A 17,919-nucleotide genomic window follows, 5' to 3' on the forward strand; every position below is an offset into this window, starting at 1 on the left:
GTAACTATGTCAGGGTTAGCTTCTGCACTTATCTGGTAGCTTCTGCTTTGTGGGGACAGACTAGCTGAGGAGGAATTGGCTTATCCTAGGTCTCTGGATTTATCTCACAGATGGATTCTCAGGGGATGCTTTCTTCCTGGAACTCTGGAGGTGGTCTGTAGTTTTCTGCTTTTCTCATCCAGCAGAGCTGAAGGTGCTCAGACTGGGTATATGACTAAGTCTTAGCTGAGACTAGGTCCTTGCTGTCTTCCCTATGCAGGGGGACTCCTGGACGCTATCACACACCCTAACCCTAGCAGGGCGGAGGCTACACTGACTCTAACTTCCTTCTCCACCCATGCTGCAGGATGTGGGAACTGCCCACTTTCTCACAAAGGGGGAGCTAAGCTGGAATAATCCATTCCAGCTTAGATTCACTAAACTGTACTTGCCAATGAGTTGCTGCCACCTACTGGTAACCAGGCAAATGACAGGAATAATTACATTTAACATGGATTTATATGCACATTTGTGGAAGACATAATGTAAATTATATCAGATGACATTATAAAGGCTCTTAGGAGAAAGTAGTGGGGAAGGGGCGTGTAGTAACACAACTCTGGGGTGTTACACACACAAGATGGTGGATAATAGAGACAGGTGGTGTGGTCAGAAGATGTGGATGGCACTGTGTGTTTATACCCTTAGTGCACACACTTGGACGAGCACAGAATCTTCTTGCAACAGGTTTTTGTGTGAAGTGTGAATGTGCGCTATTAGCCAATACCCTCTGGATCGTGTCCTTGAATCTATCTTTAACCCCTTAAGGACTCAGCCCTATTTCACCTTAAGGACTTGGCCATTTTTTGCAAATCTGACCAGTGTCACTTTAAGTGCTCATAACTTTAAAACGCTTTGACTTACCCAGGCCGTTCTGAGATTGTTTTTTCTTCACATATTGTACTTCATGACACTGCTAAAATTGGGTCAAAAAACTTAATTTTTTTGCATAAAAAAATACAATTTTTACTGAAAATTTTGAAAAATTCGCCAATTTCAAAGTTTCAGTTTCTCTACCTCTATTATACATAGTAATACCCCCAAAAATTGTGATGACTTTACATTCCCCATATGTCTACTTCATGTTTGTAGCATTTTGGGAATGATATTTTATTTTTTGGGGATGTTACAAGGCTTAGAAGTTTAGAAGCAAATTTTGAAATTTTTCAGAACCAGTTCAGGTTTGAAGTCATATTGTGAGGCTTAGATAATAGAAACCTCCCAAAAATGACCCCATTCTAGAAACTACACCCATCAAGGTATTCAAAACTGTTTTTTCAAACTTTATTAACCCTTTATTAACCCTTTTTAGTGGTCGTAAACTACTGTTTGGCCGAACGGGAGCACATAGAAGGAGGGGAACACCATATGGGTTTTGGAAGGCAGATTTTGCAGGACTGGTTTTGTTTATACCATGTCCCATTTGAAGCCCCCTGTTTCACCCCTAGAATAGAAATTTCAAAAAAGTGACTCCATCTAAGAAAGTACACCCCTCAAGGTATTCAAAACTGGGTTTACAAACTTTGTTAACCCTTTAGGTGTTCCACAAGAGTTAATGGCAGATGGAGAAACAATTGTGAAATTTCTATTTTTTGGAAAATTTTCCAATATAATCAATTTTTTCCAGGAGTAAAACAAGGGTTAACTGCCAAACAAAACTCAAAATGGGTTGCCCCGATTCTGTAGTTTGCAGAAACACCCCATATGTGGTCGTAAACTATTGTTTGGCCGAACGGGAGCACATAGAAGGAGGGGAACACCATATGGGTTTTGGAAGGCAGATTTTGCAGGACTGGTTTTGTTTATACCATGTCCCATTTGAAGCCCCCTGTTGCACCCCTAGAATAGAAATTTCAAAAAAGTGACTCCATCTAAGAAAGTACACCCCTCAAGGTATTCAAAACTGGGTTTACAAACTTTGTTAACCCTTTAGGTGTTCCACAAGAGTTAATGGCAGATGGAGAAACAATTTAGAAATTTCTATTTTTTGGAAAATTTTCCAATATAATCAATTTTTTCCAGGAGTAAAACAAGGGTTAACTGCCAAACAAAACTCAAAATGGGTTGCCCCGATTCTGTAGTTTGCAGAAACACCCCATATGTGGTCGTAAACTACTGTTTGGCCGAACGGGAGCACATAGAAGGAGGGGAACACCATATGGGTTTTGGAAGGCAGATTTTGCAGGACTGGTTTTGTTTATACCATGTCCCATTTGAAGCCCCCTGTTGCACCCCTAGAATAGAAATTTCAAAAAAGTGACTCCATCTAAGAAAGTACACCCCTCAAGGTATTCAAAACTGGGTTTACAAACTTTGTTAACCCTTTAGGTGTTCCACAAGAGTGAATGGCAGATGGAGAAACAATTTTGAAATTTCTATTTTTTGGAAAATTTTCCAATATAATCAATTTTTTCAAGGAGTAAAACAAGGGTTAACTGCCAAACAAAACTCAAAATGGGTTGCCCCGATTCTGTAGTTTGCAGAAACACCCTATATGTGGTCGTAAACTACTGTTTGGCCGAACGGGAGCACATAGAAGGAGGGGAACACCATATGGGTTTTGGGAGGCAGATTTTGCAGGACTGGTTTTGTTTATACCATGTCCCATTTGAAGCCCCCTGTTGCACCCCTAGAATAGAAATTTCAAAAAAGTGACTCCATCTAAGAAAGTACACCCCTCAAGGTATTCAAAACTGGGTTTACAAACTTTGTTAACCCTTTAGGTGCTCCACAAGAGTTAATGGCAGATGGAGAAACAATTTAGAGATTTCTATTTTTTTGAAAATTTTCCATTTTAACCCTTACTTTATTACTGGAAAAAAATGGGTTAACAGCCAAACAAAACTCAAAATGGGTTGCCCTGATTCTGTAGTTTGCAGAAACACCCCATATGTGGTCGTAAACTACTATTTGGCTAAACGGCAGGACATAGAAGGGGAACGTCATATGGTTTTTGGAAGGCAGATTTTGCTGGACTGGTTTATTTACACCATGTACCCTTTCAAGCCCCCTGATGCACCCCTAGAGTAGAAACTCCATAAAAGTGACCCCATCTAGGAAACTACGGGATAAGGTGGTTGTTGTTTTGGGACTATTTTAGGGGTAAATATGATTTTTGGTTGCTCTATATTACTCTTTTTTGAGGCAATGTAACAAAAAAATTTAACTCTAAAATTGTTTCTACATTCGCTATTTAGTTTTGTGGAACACCTAAAGGGTTAACATAGTTTGTAAAGTAACTTTTGAATACCTTGAGGGGTGTAGTTTCTTAGATGGGGTCACTTTTTTGGAGTTTCTAGTCTAGGCTACATCAGGGGGTCTTCTAATGGGACATGGTGTCAAAAATAAAACTGTCCATCAAAATCTGCCTTCCAGAAACCGTATGGAGTTCCCTTCGTTCTATGCCCTGCCGTGCGGCTATATAGCCATTTACGACCACATATGGGGTGTTTCTGCAAACTACAGAATCAGGGCCATAAATATTGAGTTTTGTTTGGCTGTTAACCCTTGCTTTATTACCGGCAAAAAGGATTCAAATGGAAATTTTGCCCAAAAATGGGTGTTTTGGCACCGTTTTTATTTTATATTTTTAACACCGTTCATCCGAGGCGTTTAACCAAAAGTTATTTTTATAGCGACGACTTTTACGCACGCGACGATGCCCAATATGTATGGTTCTCAGACTTTGGAGACACTAAGCAGGCATCCTAAAAACTGCGGCCCTCCAGATGTTGTAAAACTACAATTCCCACCATGCCCTGCTGATGGCTGTAGGTTGTCTGGGCATGCTGGGAGTTATAGTTTTACAACATCTGGAGGGCCACAGTTTGAGGATGCCTGCACTAAAACTAATATTTTTTGGGGAAAAAAAAAATTGTTTCCGTGTCTCCAAAGTCTGAGAGCCATAGTTTTTTATGTTCTCTAGTGGACTGTTGGGGATTTTAAAAATTTAGTACTCCATGGAAGTGTGATACTCCCTGAAGCAATCGATAATGCAGAGGCCCGTGTGATCGGGGCAAGTGTCGCACTGAGTGGTGGTGTCCTTCCGTATCCCCCTCCTGCGACACACTCTGCACTTTTTTTGGGTTCGTCCCTTCTTTCCAGTATGGGGGACCACACCTGGAAAGTGTTGGCCAGGGACGATCCGGGCGCCTCCAATTCCCGAGGTACTCCGGCCTGCTCTTTCCCGGTCCGAAAAGATCAGGTCCTTGAGGACTGCCTCATAGAATTGGAGGAATGTCCCTGTGCTGCCAGCGCTTCGGGATAGTACAAAAGAGTTGTACAAGGCAACAAGTAGACCGCAACTTTTTTGTACCATGCCCGGGTTTTGCGCATGGCGTTATATGGCGTGAGGACTTGATCAGAGAGATCAACTCCTCCCATATACCGATTGTAGTCGACGATACAATCGGGCTTGAGGACCGTTGCCGCGGTACCTCGCACAGGGACAGGGGTGGTGCTGTTACCGTGGATTGTGGACAGCATAAGGACATCCCTCTTGTCCTTATACCTGACCAGCAACAGGTTTCCACTGGTAAGGGCACGGGTCTCACCCCTGGGGATAGGTACCTGGCGGGGGTAGGCAGGGAGGCCGCGTTGATTTTTCCGCACGGTCCCACAAGCGAACGTGGATCTGGCGGCAAGGGACCTGAACAAGGGAATGCTGGTATAAAAGTTGTCCACGTACAAGTGGTAACCGTTATCCAGCAGTGGGTACATAAGGTCCCACACGAGTTTCCCGGTAACACCCAGAGTGGGGGGACATTCTGGGGGTTGAATCCGGGAATCTCGCCCCTCGTACACACGAAATTTGTAAGTGTACCCTGATTTTGTATAGCTTCACGCCATACCTCGCCCGCTTTGTGGGAATATATTGGCGGAAACTGAGTCTCCCCTTGAACGCAACGAGAGACTCATCAACCGCAACCTCCCTTCCAGGTACGTAGGCCTGCTGAAATGTGGCCCCAAAGTGATCGATGACCGGCCGTATCTTATACAGCCGGTCATAGGCAGGATCACCTTGGGGGGGGGACATGCTGCATTATCGGAATAATGCAGACATTTCCGGATGGCCTCAAACCGGGGACGTGTCATGACCATACTGTACAGTGGGGTCTGGTATAGGACGTCCCCACTCCAGTATTGCCTGACACTGGGTTTTTGGACTAGACCCATATGCAGCACGAGGCCCCAAAATGTCCTCATCTCGGCTGCACTGACCGGCGTCCAGCCACCGGGTCTAGCCAAAAATTAGCCTGGGTTTTGAGCGACGAACTGTTGGGCGTACAGATTCGTCTGCTCCACCATCAGATTCACCAGTGGGTTACCGAAAAAAAAACTAAAATAGTCAATTTCAGTAAACCCCACTGTGGGAATCTGGATTCCAGGATTGCCAGCAAAATCCGGAATCTCAGGCTCAAAGTCCACTAAGGGACACCAACTAAGTTCATCGGCAGGGGGCTCCGGTGGGCTTATTTGGTGGGCCGGGAAACCAGTACGAACCCCAGGGCGGCTCGTACTAGGGTGGGCCACAGGATCCCTAGCATGTGGGGCCCCTGGCTCCGCCTGGCGGCGTCTCCGCCGCCTTGGTGGCTCATCGTCATCAGATGATGATGAGGAGGATGCGGATGATAAAAGGAACGTGGGGTCATCCTCATCCTCACTGGGGCTCTCAGAGTCGGAGGCAATCTGGGCGTATGCCTCCTCGGCCGAGAACATCCGGCGGGCCATGGGTGTGTGTGCGTGTATGTGTGCGTGTGTGGCAAACTTTATTATATGTGCGTGTGTGTGGGGGCAACGGGTGTTCGCGTACTAAAAAAGGCAAAAAAAGAAAGGGCAAGTGTTAGGAAAAAAAAGTTCAAACTTGCTGATCAGCGGTACAATGCTCTTAGTGGCAGGGGGGGTGGCAGGGGGGGTCTGGGGTCTGATGGATGGATCAAAGAAAAGTTTGGAATAAAAGTTTTTTTTTTTTTTTTTTTTCCTAGCTAACTTTTCCCTTCTTTCCCTGCCTAACGGTGCCTCTCCCTCACTGACCCTAACCTACCTGGGTGGCGATGGGTGCAGGAGGGTGATGGATGCCGATTAGGGGGACACAGGAGCTGGTGCTGGACGATGCTGCACGGTCAGGGTGCTGGACAGGAAGAGGAGGGGAGAGAGGAGCGCAGGAAGTTTGAATCTCGCGCCTCTCTCCCCTGCACCAATCAGCACCCTGGACAGCAGTGTTCAGCACCAGGGCCAGCACCGCCTCTCAAAATCCTCGGACTGCGATAGGTGGAGTATAATTACACCACCGATCGCAGTCTTTTTCCGGTTCATCGGGTCACAGGACACCCGAATGGACCGGAAACGCAGAAAACCGCAGGTCTGAATTGACCTGCGGTTTTCTGCGATCGTCGATGCGGGGGGTTCAAATGACCCCCCCCTGCATTGTTACGGGATGCCGGCTGAATGATTTCAGCTGAAATCCCGTTCCGATTAACCCCTGGGGCGCCGGAATACCGATTTCAAGTTAGGACGTACCGGTACGCCCTGAGTCCTTAAGCACTCGGGAAATAGGGCGTACCGATACGCCCTGCGTCCTTAAGGGGTTAAGGAATATAATGGCATGTCATCCAATTTGCAAGGAACCATCCTACCAACCATGGCACAACCACACATATAGAAAGAGCCGATTAGAGATATTTGTGATGATTATTAGTAGAGATGGGACGGGGGATTCGTCGAATCCACGAATCCCTCGAATCTTGCTGGATTCGTGGGATTCGTGGACTCGAATCCCAACGTAATTTGCCTGAAACGAATCCGACGAATCCCGGTGGGAGGGACTGGGAGGAGGAGCTGGGGGCCGGTGCGTTCACTGTGCTCCGGCCCCTGCGCTCCAGTAGTTATAAAATGTGTAATTCTGATTAATAATCATGCTGCCCCCTCTGTCTGTAGTATAACATTCAATGAATCTTACTCACAGGGCTACTGCTATCGTAATGCAGGCCGGCCGGGCAGACGAGCGGCAGCGTCACTGACTGACATCACGTCCCTGCGCCGTCTGCTTCATTCATAAAGCAGGCGGCGTAGGGACGTGACGTCAGTCAGTCACTCTGCCGCTCGTCTGCCCGGCCGGCCTGCATTACGATAGCAGTAGCCCTGTGAGTAAGATTCATTGAATGTTATACTACAGACAGAGGGGGCAGCATGATTATTAATCAGAATTACACATTTTATAACTACTGGAGCGGCAATGGGGGGGGTCTGTGGATGACACTGTTAAGGGGTAGGGGGTGGGTCTGTGGATGGCACTGGTATGGTGTGGGGGATGGGTCTGTGGATGGCACTGTTAAGGGGTGGGGGTGGGTCTGTGGATGGCACTGTTAAGGGGTGGGGGGTGGGTCTGTGGATGGCACTGTTAAGGGGTGGGGGGTGGGTCTGTGGATGGCACTGTTATGGGGTGGGGGGGTCTGTGGATGGCACTGTTATGGGGTGGGGGGGGGTCTGTGGATGGCACTGTTATGGGGTGGGGGGGTCTGTGGATGGCACTGTTATAGGATGGGGGGGTCTGTGGATGGCAGGGGGAGAGGTGAGAGGCACTATGATACTACTGGCACATTGGGGGGAGGCACTATGATACTGGCACATTATGGGGGGAGATGACACTATGATACGGGCACATTATGGGGGGAGGTGGCACTATGATACTGGCACATTATGGGGGAGATGGCACTATAATACTGGCACATTGGGGGGGAGGAGAAAGGCACTCCGCACTTGATACTGGCACATGATTAGGGGGGCATCTCTGGGGACACTTACTGGCACATTATTGGGTGGCACTGTGGGGCCACTTCTTATTGGCACATTATTGGGGGGCACTATGGGGGCATCTACTGAGGCCACAAAGAAGTGGTATTTTATATGGGGGGCTCTGTGTGGTACTAGTATTATCAGGGGTATTATCTGTTTCTGCAGTATAGTATTGGGGAGCACAGCGGCACAGTATTGGGGTGTTAGGATGATTTGCCCAGAAGATGGGAGGATGATGGAAAAGTAGTAAACTAAGATTTTTTTTTTTGTCAAGCTGCAGAGATGAAAAATGGCTGAAAAATGATGAGAAAAGAGAACATCTACAAGAGACGTCACTGAATGTAAGAGGTATGGGGCGCTGTATTACCCTGTATGTTCTGTAGTGATAGGAGCAGGGGTCATAGCAGGGGTCATCGCGGTCATATAGGGTGCGACCGTGACTGGGAGGTGGAGGTTCAGACAAACTGACGCGGTCTGACTTTGTTTCTTACACTGTTCACACAATTATGTACAGGATTCGTAGGATTCGAGATTCGAAAGATTTGATATATTTGAGAACCTATTCGGATTCGGATTCGAAAAAAATTGGATTCGTACCACCTCTAATTATTACACTAGGGTTTGCCTTAAATTTCAAAAGCAGCTTCATGCTTAAAATAAAAAGCTATTCAGCAGATTCTTACAAGATACAACTAAACTATGAAACATCCTCCTAACTTTTCCCCTGTTTAATTGGAACATGCTGACATATCCTAACCCAAAAGTTATAGATGTAGGGCATCAACCTAAACGCCAGTTCACTCCTTACAGAAGACTTTTTCAATATTGTTTCATAAACCCTTTCGCTACCAACTCCCTACATGTACGATGGAGTGATGTGGAACAAAGTTTAAACATGGCGCCAGCTTACATGTCCCATAGCCAGCTTTTCTCTGCTGTTTCAAACAGCAGAGGCCCGCGGCTAATGACCGCGACTGTCAATAATGCCAATCGGGGTCATTACAGCCTTTAGATGCCGTGATCATGGCTAGTGATGAACGAACATCAGCCGGTATGGTTCGCGAGCGCGCATTCGCGATGAAATGTTCGCAAACCGCGCGTTTGCGGCGGGCCCCATTGACTTTGATGGCAGGCAAACCAAATACTGCAGCCACCAAATACTTACTAGAAGTGCACAAATTGTCCCACAACATAGACAGTGACATACCAGAGGTGGGTCATTGGCAAAAATTCCCACAAAAAATATCTATTTTAATCAGGAGCCATTTTTATGCGTCTTAAAGGGAAACTCCCAAAAATGTGCCCTGCTGGAGCCTAGAAAAAAATTATTTTAGGCCACGGGAGTACAGGACCAAAAAATTAGCCATTCACCTGACAGAAAAGAACTTGTGATTATGTGGCTGGAGGCAGGCGATACATCCCAGTGAGCCCCCTTGAGGCATATTTGTACATTTACATGTCCCTCTGTGGCTCCTACATGGTCTAATGACCACCAGTGGCACCTATACAGTATAATGGCCACTAGTGGCCCTTCACACAGTATAATGACCCCCCAATGCCCCCAAACACAGTATAAGGACCCCCAGTGGCCCCACACACAGTATAATGACCCCACAGTGGCCCTTTATTCAGAATAATAACCCCAGTCACCCCCCATTCAGAATAATGACCCCCAGTGGCCTTCACACTTGGGGTTATACTATATGGAGGGGGTCCTTATACTGTATGGTGGTTACTGGGGGTCATTATATTGAATGGGGGCACTGGTGGTCATCATACTTAATGGAGGGTAATTGGAGATCATTATACTGTGTAAGGGGCCCTCACAGTGTAATGACCGCCCCAGTGGCCCCCTCACATACCTATCATTGCTGGAGCGCAGGGGAGCCGGCGGTCCTGTCATTCCCTAACTGCAGCTCCCTGCGCTCCTGCTCTCCTCAGGCCCGCTGCAGCAGTGAGACACACGTCATGACGTCACTGCTGGGCCGGGCCTGGAGGAGAGAAGGAGCTGTGCAGTGATGTAGCTAGAACTGACTGGGCCCCACAGAAAATTTTTGTACGCCCCCCCCCCCCCCCCCCAGTGGGTTTACATCACGTTTTTCCTATCGGTTTGATGTATACAAATGTGCAGCAAAAAATGGCTGCCAGATCGGGTTCTTTTATAGGGTGGGGATGTGTCCATGTGCTTGTGCTGAAACGTCTCAATTGGCTGTCCTATCCCACCTGATGGATGTGTCATGGGTCAAAGTTCGGAGCAATGCAAAAGAATATGGCGCTGGCGGACATCGCCATATGTTCGACGAATCGCGAACGCGCAAAGTTCAGCGCGAAACGATCGCCGGGCGAACCGCAGGGCAATCTCTAATCCTGGCAACTGAAGGCTGAAAAACTCAGAAGCGCACTTCCAGCAGTCCAATATAGGAAATCAGTAATTTATGTAATACTATACACCATATTGGTGTATAGAAATCATTTATATAAAAATATTATATTTATATAATTAATATATATATATATCTTTCAAATGTAAATCACCACCCCCATTGCTTAGAATGAAAAAAATCAATGCATAAATTAAATATCTAAATATATATTATGGGTAGGGTTGAGCGAACTTGCGATTTGCAAGTTCAGCGTTCGGGTTATCTAAGAATTCCGTGATGGATTCCGTTACCACTGACCATAATGGAATTCTATGACGGCATGCACTACGGAAACCTATAAGAGGCATTCCGTCCTAATAGAAGTTTATGGCCGGCATAGACTTCCATTATGACGGAATGCCTCTTATAGACTTCCGTGGTGCATGCTGTCATAGGATTCCATCATGGTCCGTGGTAACAGATTTCTTAGATAACTGGAACTTATCACTAATCACTGGGCATCACCGCGTCTGCCCTTATATGGATGTGAACAGAAATAAAAGTTCTGGTTCCAGGAAGATAGGGAAGAAAAATGTAAACGCAAAAATCTCCGGTGTCCTAAGGGTTAAAACAGTTTTCAACACAGAATCGGTAATGCAAGTTACGTTTCTCACAGTTACATCATATTCACAGTGGGTGGAAACGTTGGAAATGAATTAAAACTTTAAAGTTTATTAGGTATACGTTAAAATAAAGGGGGAGGGTATGCGAGCCCTTCCTCAATGTGTACAAACAAACAAAAAATCGACGGTAAACTAGTCGATACTATGAACTGTAAATGTGGACCACCAAGTATCTCCTCAGAGTTCCCTTACGTAACAACAGTGGGATTGTTGGCTGTCTCAAGGGATATAACGCAGAGTGTAGGCAGCTGACTAACGCGCTGCACTCTGCAGTATATAATAACTGGTATCTATTGATGAAGCTGCTGTGACGCAGTGTGTCTTCAACATATTACCAACCACTATCAGTTCAGAGATGGCATGTAACCAGACACCTGACAACTACAAGGCCGGGATCTACTTGAATTCAGTGGGTAGCATAATGTTAGCCTCCCCACCAATATTATATAGTCCCCTCACTGCCTCTATTATTTTGCAGTAGGATTGTCTGGCTACAATAACATAGCGGGTATCTACCCTATGTCCCCATGAAGAGGTAGCGCTGAACCTGTGCCCTATTCACTGCTCTACATTTCGCCAAATAGGCTCAACAGGAGCTGGGTAACCAGAGTTCAGGACAAACAAACATATAGAACGCCGTATTCCTCATGTGGTGAGACTACGGTATGGGCGGATCCAGCGGTTGCCGGCGAATAGGAGAGCGGCAGGCGTGTCACACAGACTGAACGCCTACGCCATCCCCCCCCCCCATCTCGGCGACGCGATCCTCTATAGAGTGTAAACACACTCCCATATGTCAACAGGGATCAATCGGCGGTAAAATACATACTGACAGGCATCAGCACCAAAGGTTCTGTGAAGCTAAATTACGGATGTATAGATACAGTAATAGGGAAATAACCAGCAGATCTGTTAAGACCAAAAGGTGTGCCACTAGACTTATATCACTGATCACAGGGGTACAATGCTACCACAGGTACACAGTAGGCACACCATACACTGCAAAAATGTAGTGTATGGATTACACTGCATACCTCCTGATGATGTACAGAACAAGGAAATCCCATAAGAGGGACAGTTAGTGGGGAATTCTACTCATAGGGTACAAAGTGAGGTCCAGCAGAACCAGATATCACCTTTAAATGAAACAAGTATATGAGATGTGTTCATTCAGACCTCCTGGACGTGTGGTTCGTAGCATGCACGTCCATTCTGCATCCTTCTGTAACAGTTTGGTATCAAAGTCCCCTCCTCTAGGAGTTCTTCTAATGACCTCAATACCTTGAAATCTGTTCGCCTCCACGTTACCAGAGTGGCTTATGGAGATGTGACGTGCGATAGGGGTATCCGCATCATTGCGGATATCGTTGAGGTGTTCCCACCTTCATCCATCGGAACTCCCGTATGGTTTTGCCTACATACTGGAGGCCACACACACACCAGATAGATGACCCCTCTGGTTCTGCAATATATGAATGACCAAATTGCAAATATTTTTTGTCACAGTACTGATAAAACTGTTCTCTCAATCGAACCACATGCCACACACCCACTACAGGGGAACGTGCCCTATCTGGCAACATGTGTGTGTGTGTGTGGCCTCCAGTATGTAGGCAAAACCATACGTTGGGACAGCTGCCATCTTGTAGCTCTGAAAAAAGGTATTCCCAAAGGACAGTACTTAAGATTACGCAGAAACTGCTCTAGGATGGCAGACTACCGGATGGTGGCTAGGGACCTTCAGAGTAGGTTTACGGATAGCGGATATCCACGACAGGTCTTAACGAACGCATACCAGCATTCACTTGCTGTAAACCGCGATACACTGCTGGTACCATGTACCAGAGGTAGCGATGATAACCAAGTCCGGATTATTACCACATTTGATGAGGCTCAGAGAGATGTACGCGAGGGGCATCCTTAAATCGGACCCAGATGCGGGACACCTTGTAGGTGATACCCCAAGTATTACCTTTCGCCGTGGCCGCAGTTTAAGAGATCGTTTGGTGCACAGTTTTTTACAACCCCCACAACCGGGGACGTGGCTCGATCACCAACCTAAGGGCACGTTCCCCTGTAGCGGGTGTGTGGCATGCGGTTCGATTGAGAGGGGGAACAGTTTTATCAGTACTGTGACACAAAAAAGATTTGCAATTTGGTCATTCATAAATTGCAGAACCAGAGGGGTCATCTATCTGGCAACGTGTGTGTGTGGCCTCCAGTATGTAGGCAAAACCATACGGGAGTTCCGACGGAGGATAGGGGAACACCTCAACGATATCCGCAATGATGCGGATACCCCTATCGCATGTCACATCTCCATAAGCCACTCTGGTAACGTGGAGGCGGTCAGATTTCAAGGTATTGGATCATTAGAAGAACTCCTAGAGGAGGGGACTTTGATACCAAACTGTTACAGAAGGATGCAGAATGGACGTTCAGGCTACGAACCACACGTCCAGGAGGTCTGAATGAACACATCTCATATACTTGTTTCATTTAAAGGTGATATCTGGTTCTGCTGGACCTCACTTTGTACCCTATGAGTAGAAGTCCCCACTAACTGTCCCCCTTATGGGCTTTCTTTGTTCTGTACATAAGGAGGTATGCAGTGTAATCCATACACTACATTTTTGCAGTGTATGGTGTGCCTACTGTGTACCTGTGGTAGCATTGTACCCCTGTAATCAGTGATATAAGTCTAGTGGCACACCTTTTGGTCTTAAAGGGCTTCTGTCACCCCACTAAAGTCATTTTTTTGGCTACTTAAATTCCTTATGCTGCGATTTATCAATATATAGGGCTCTTACTCATTTTTGTTCAGTAGTTTCTTCAAAAAACTGACTTTTATAATATGTAAATTACCTCTCTACCAGCAAGTAGGGCGGCTACTTGCTGGTAGCAGCCGCATCCTCCTTTCATAATGACGCCCCCTCCTCATGTTGATTGACAGGGCCAGCGAGCGCGCTCGTCCTCTGACTGGCCCTGTCTGCTTTTTAAATCTCGCGCCTTCGCCGTACCGGTCTTCAGTCGGCGCAGGCTCACTGAGAGGAGGACGCTCGCTCGGCCGCTCCTTCCTCAGTGCGCCTGCGCCAGGTGTAGATGTGACGTCATCGGCGCAGTCGCATTGAGGATGGAGCGGCCGAGCGAGCGTCCTCCTCTCAGTGAGCCTGCGCCGACTGAAGACCGGTACGGCGCAGGCGCGAGATTTTGAACACAGACAGGGCCAGTCAGAGGACGAGCACGTTCGCTGGCCCTGTCAATCAACAGGAGGAGGGGGCGTCTTTATGAAAGGAGGATGCGGCTGCTACCAGCAAGTAGCCGCCCTACTTGCTGGTAGAGAGGTAATTTACATATTATAAAAGTCAGTTTTTTGAAGAAACTACTGAACGAAAATGAGTAAGAGCATTATATATTCATATATCGCAGTTTAAGGAATTTAAGTAGCCAAAAAAAAAAAATATGACTTTAGTGGGGTGACAGATCTGCTGGTTATTTCCCTATTACTGTATCTATACATCCGTAATTTAGCTTCACAGAACCTTTTGGTGCTGATGCCTGTCAGTATGTATTTTACCGCCGATTGGTCCCTGTTGACATATGGGAGTGTGTTTACACTCTATAGAGGATCGCATCGCCGAGATGGGGGGGGTGGAGGAGGCTCTCCTATTCGCCGGCAACCGCTGGATCCACCCCATTGGGGGAGGGGGTTTCCCCTATTTGACACGCTGTGAGCGGCGGCCATATTACGGCCACCCTAGCGCCGATACCGTAGTCTCACCACATGAGGCATACGGCGTTCTATATGTTTGTTTGTCCTGAACTCTGGTTACCCAGCTCCTGATGAGCCTATTTGGCGAAACACAGAGCAGTGAATAGGGCACAGGTTCAGCGCTACCTCTTCATGGGGACATAGGGTAGATACCCGCTATGTTATTGTAGCCAGACAATCCTACTGCACAATAATAGAGGCAGTGAGGGGACTATATAATATTGGTGGGGAGGCTAACATTATGTTACCCACTGAATTCAAGTAGATCCCGGCCTTGTAGTTGTCAGGTGTCTGGTTACATGCTATCTCTGAACTGATAGTGGTTGGTAATATGTTGAAGACACACTGCGTCACAGCAGCTTCATCAATAGATACCAGTTATTATATACTGCAGAGTGCAGCGCGTTAGTCAGCTGCCTACACTCTGGGTTATATCCCTTGAGACAGCCAACAATCCCACTGTTGTTACGTAAGGGAACTCTGAGGAGATACTTGGTGGTTCACATTTACAGTTCAGAGTATTGACTAGTTTACCGTCGATTTTTTGTTTGTTTGTTTGTACACATTGAGGAAGGGCTCGCATACCCTCCCCCTTTATTTTAACGTATACCTAATAAACTTTGTAGTAAATCTGGTCCTCTAATCCTGAAAAATACTTTAATTTTAAGCAAATTAGGTTTTTGGTGCGCCGTGAGTGGGGCCACTCTGTGCAGTAGACCTGGCGCCTCCTGTGTCACCGCTACCAGCTATAAAATCTCAGGGACTGTCCATCAAACAAGAGGGGGATGAGCCGGGCCGCATCACTGGCCAAGTGATAATGCATGAAATGGAGCGACCCCACCCACAGGGGCTAAAAAATGATTGGACGTGCTGGATTTCAACATGTCTGATCCTATGTTCCTGCAGGAGATCAGACTCTACCAGAGGTGTCTAGCAGTGACTCATTTCTATCTCCCTATTAATAATCTTCATAAATGTGACCATCATCGATAATTTACTCTTTTCTACTCACCACTTTCCCTTCACACCTGGCCACGAACATTCTTCTCTGGGGTTCCTTCAGCCATTTATGGTACATCCCAGGCACATAGTCCAGTCCGTTGTATAACCCTTTGGAGATAGACATCAGTTCTTCATAGTCTTCTGCCGTTGCAGGCGAAAAATCAATTTTTGGAACTGAAGTCGGAACAGACATGGTGTCACTGCTCAATATAGACCAGAGTCTCAGCTGAAAGGAGGAGAAGTTTAATCAGGAAAAGTCTACCATCATTCCTGAGATTGATAGGGTTTCCAGTAGTCAGATTCATAATCCGATACTTGTCCCTTATACTGGGGATACGTTTTAATCTTGGTACAAATCCTTTCACCAATCACAACTGAGATTTTTTTGCAGGTTGGATAGTAAAAAAAAACTGCAGTTATCAAAGACTCTTTAAAGCCTCTCACACCCTCTGAGCTTAAAAAAACAAAACAAAAAAACACATGTATCTCACATCCGCATGCTGTGCATTGGTCTATAACTGCTTCTCAGCGTAATAAATGTTATACAACCCCCTGATACACGTACTGTACATGAGGCACTGGTACACGTTTTGATCAGAGTGCATAAGCCCACTCACCACGCCAAGGTTGTCTCCTCGAGTGGGACCTACACTAATGTCGCACCGCACGGCACCACGTAGCGACCACCAACGCTGCACCAGTAGGAGGTGGAACGCAGCAGCAAAACAGCACCCCTGCTACTAGACAAAGCCACCCTGTCTGAGAGGGACCTATTCTAATTTGGAGCAGTAGCATGTGGCAACTACTTGCAGCACGCCAGACCTGCAGGGTATTGCGATAGTGAGGTCACAGTTATGGGCAATCGAGGGTTACTCACTTTTTGGAGGAGAACCCAGGGCAGGCATGCGGCAGTGAAGAAGAGGTAGACACAAGTTCCTCTGGGGCACACTCTGGATGTAGGGACCAGACCTGATGGTGGATGAGGTGCCCTGGATGTTGCGGGTATTTTGAGTGCCTGACGCAAGGTCCCTTTAAGGATCGTGATGCCAGTGCCTGTAACGGTGGCACACCGATTTGTAGGAGCAATAAGTGAGGTACACAGGTGGTATAGTGAACCAAACGTTGCTTTACTTTGAACAGTCCAACTTTGTACATACAGTAGATAATGATGATGCAGTCCCTTATAACAATATTCCACAAGCAGGCTTACTTCTTAATATGGCAGGTATTAATCTTGCAAGATACTTGGAGGGTAAACAGTTAATGCTTAGCAGACCTATGCTGCACTATCCCCTTCAGCTATTCTAGCTGGCTGGATCCCAAGGCCCGGATGCCTAAATGCTGGCTTTAATCCTTGGTAGAAATTCTTCCTCCCGTATTGACCCTTGCTTTTCTCTTATAGTACTTCTGCCCATCAGGTTACTTATCTGAGCTGGTTGCGCTGTTCCTGTTGTGAGGGAAGCTGCAGGTTTCTCCCAGGAGGCACATCTCTTCTCTTGGGGTAATCTTCTGAGCTAACTGTGGCTCACTTTATCTACAGGCAGGCTAGGGTTCTTCACTAGCCTCCTGGTAGCAACTAGCAGCCTGGACTATCCAGCTGCATGTCAGGAGAAGGCCCTCAGCATAGCTCTGGCTGGTGCCCTCTCACTTCTGTCTCCACAGACTCCTGACTACAGACTAACTCCTCCCTGTCTGGGCCTGAACATTTATACTAGGGGCTCCCTATCTCCCTCTAGTGTCTAGGATGCCTAACTACACCCTCATAGGCCTGCTATGCATGACACAGGGGAAACATTGCATGTAAAAGCACACAGAAAATACAGTAAAATGCATGGTTAAATATAACATCACTGCTCCTTAGGAGTAGGAGTAACACGTGACCCTTGTGTAGTGCCCACCCCTACCTAGTGGGACACTACATACTGACGCTGCAGCACTGCATCAGCGGGTGGCAGAACCTAGCAGCCAAACAGCAACCCCTGCTGCTAGACAAAGCCACCCTGTCAAATTGCGGAACGCACATGGGCCTGTATCTATTTGCGTAGTTTGCGGATTTGTAAAACACTACAGTCATGGAATGCGCCCTTATGCTGAGAAACAATTTTAGACCAAAGCACAGCATGGGGACGTGCGATCCATGCTTTTTTTTCCTCTTTTTTTGAAATGTTATCATAGTTTGTGGGGCACATTTACTAAGCTCACCTTTTTCTGAGTATTGACAAAGTCTGTCTTCAATTTGCGGCTCATTTATTATCCTTTCATAAAT

At 46.6% G+C, this 17,919-nt stretch overlaps 1 protein-coding gene across 1 annotated transcript in view; it reads right to left on the minus strand.

Moving 5' to 3' along the window:
• Positions 1-15,728, minus strand: part of LOC120986519 (histidine N-acetyltransferase-like) — a 392,349-nt gene extending 376,621 nt beyond the window's left edge. The window contains exon 1 of the mRNA XM_040415145.1: positions 15,664-15,728. Coding sequence (XP_040271079.1) covers positions 15,664-15,693 — 30 coding nt within the window. The 5' untranslated portion in view covers positions 15,694-15,728. The remainder of the gene's footprint in view (positions 1-15,663) is intronic.
• Between the last annotated feature and the right edge of the window lie 2,191 nt (positions 15,729-17,919).

This window comes from Bufo bufo, chromosome 1 (assembly GCF_905171765.1).
Source record: "Bufo bufo chromosome 1, aBufBuf1.1, whole genome shotgun sequence".
NCBI lineage: Eukaryota > Metazoa > Chordata > Amphibia > Anura > Bufonidae > Bufo > Bufo bufo.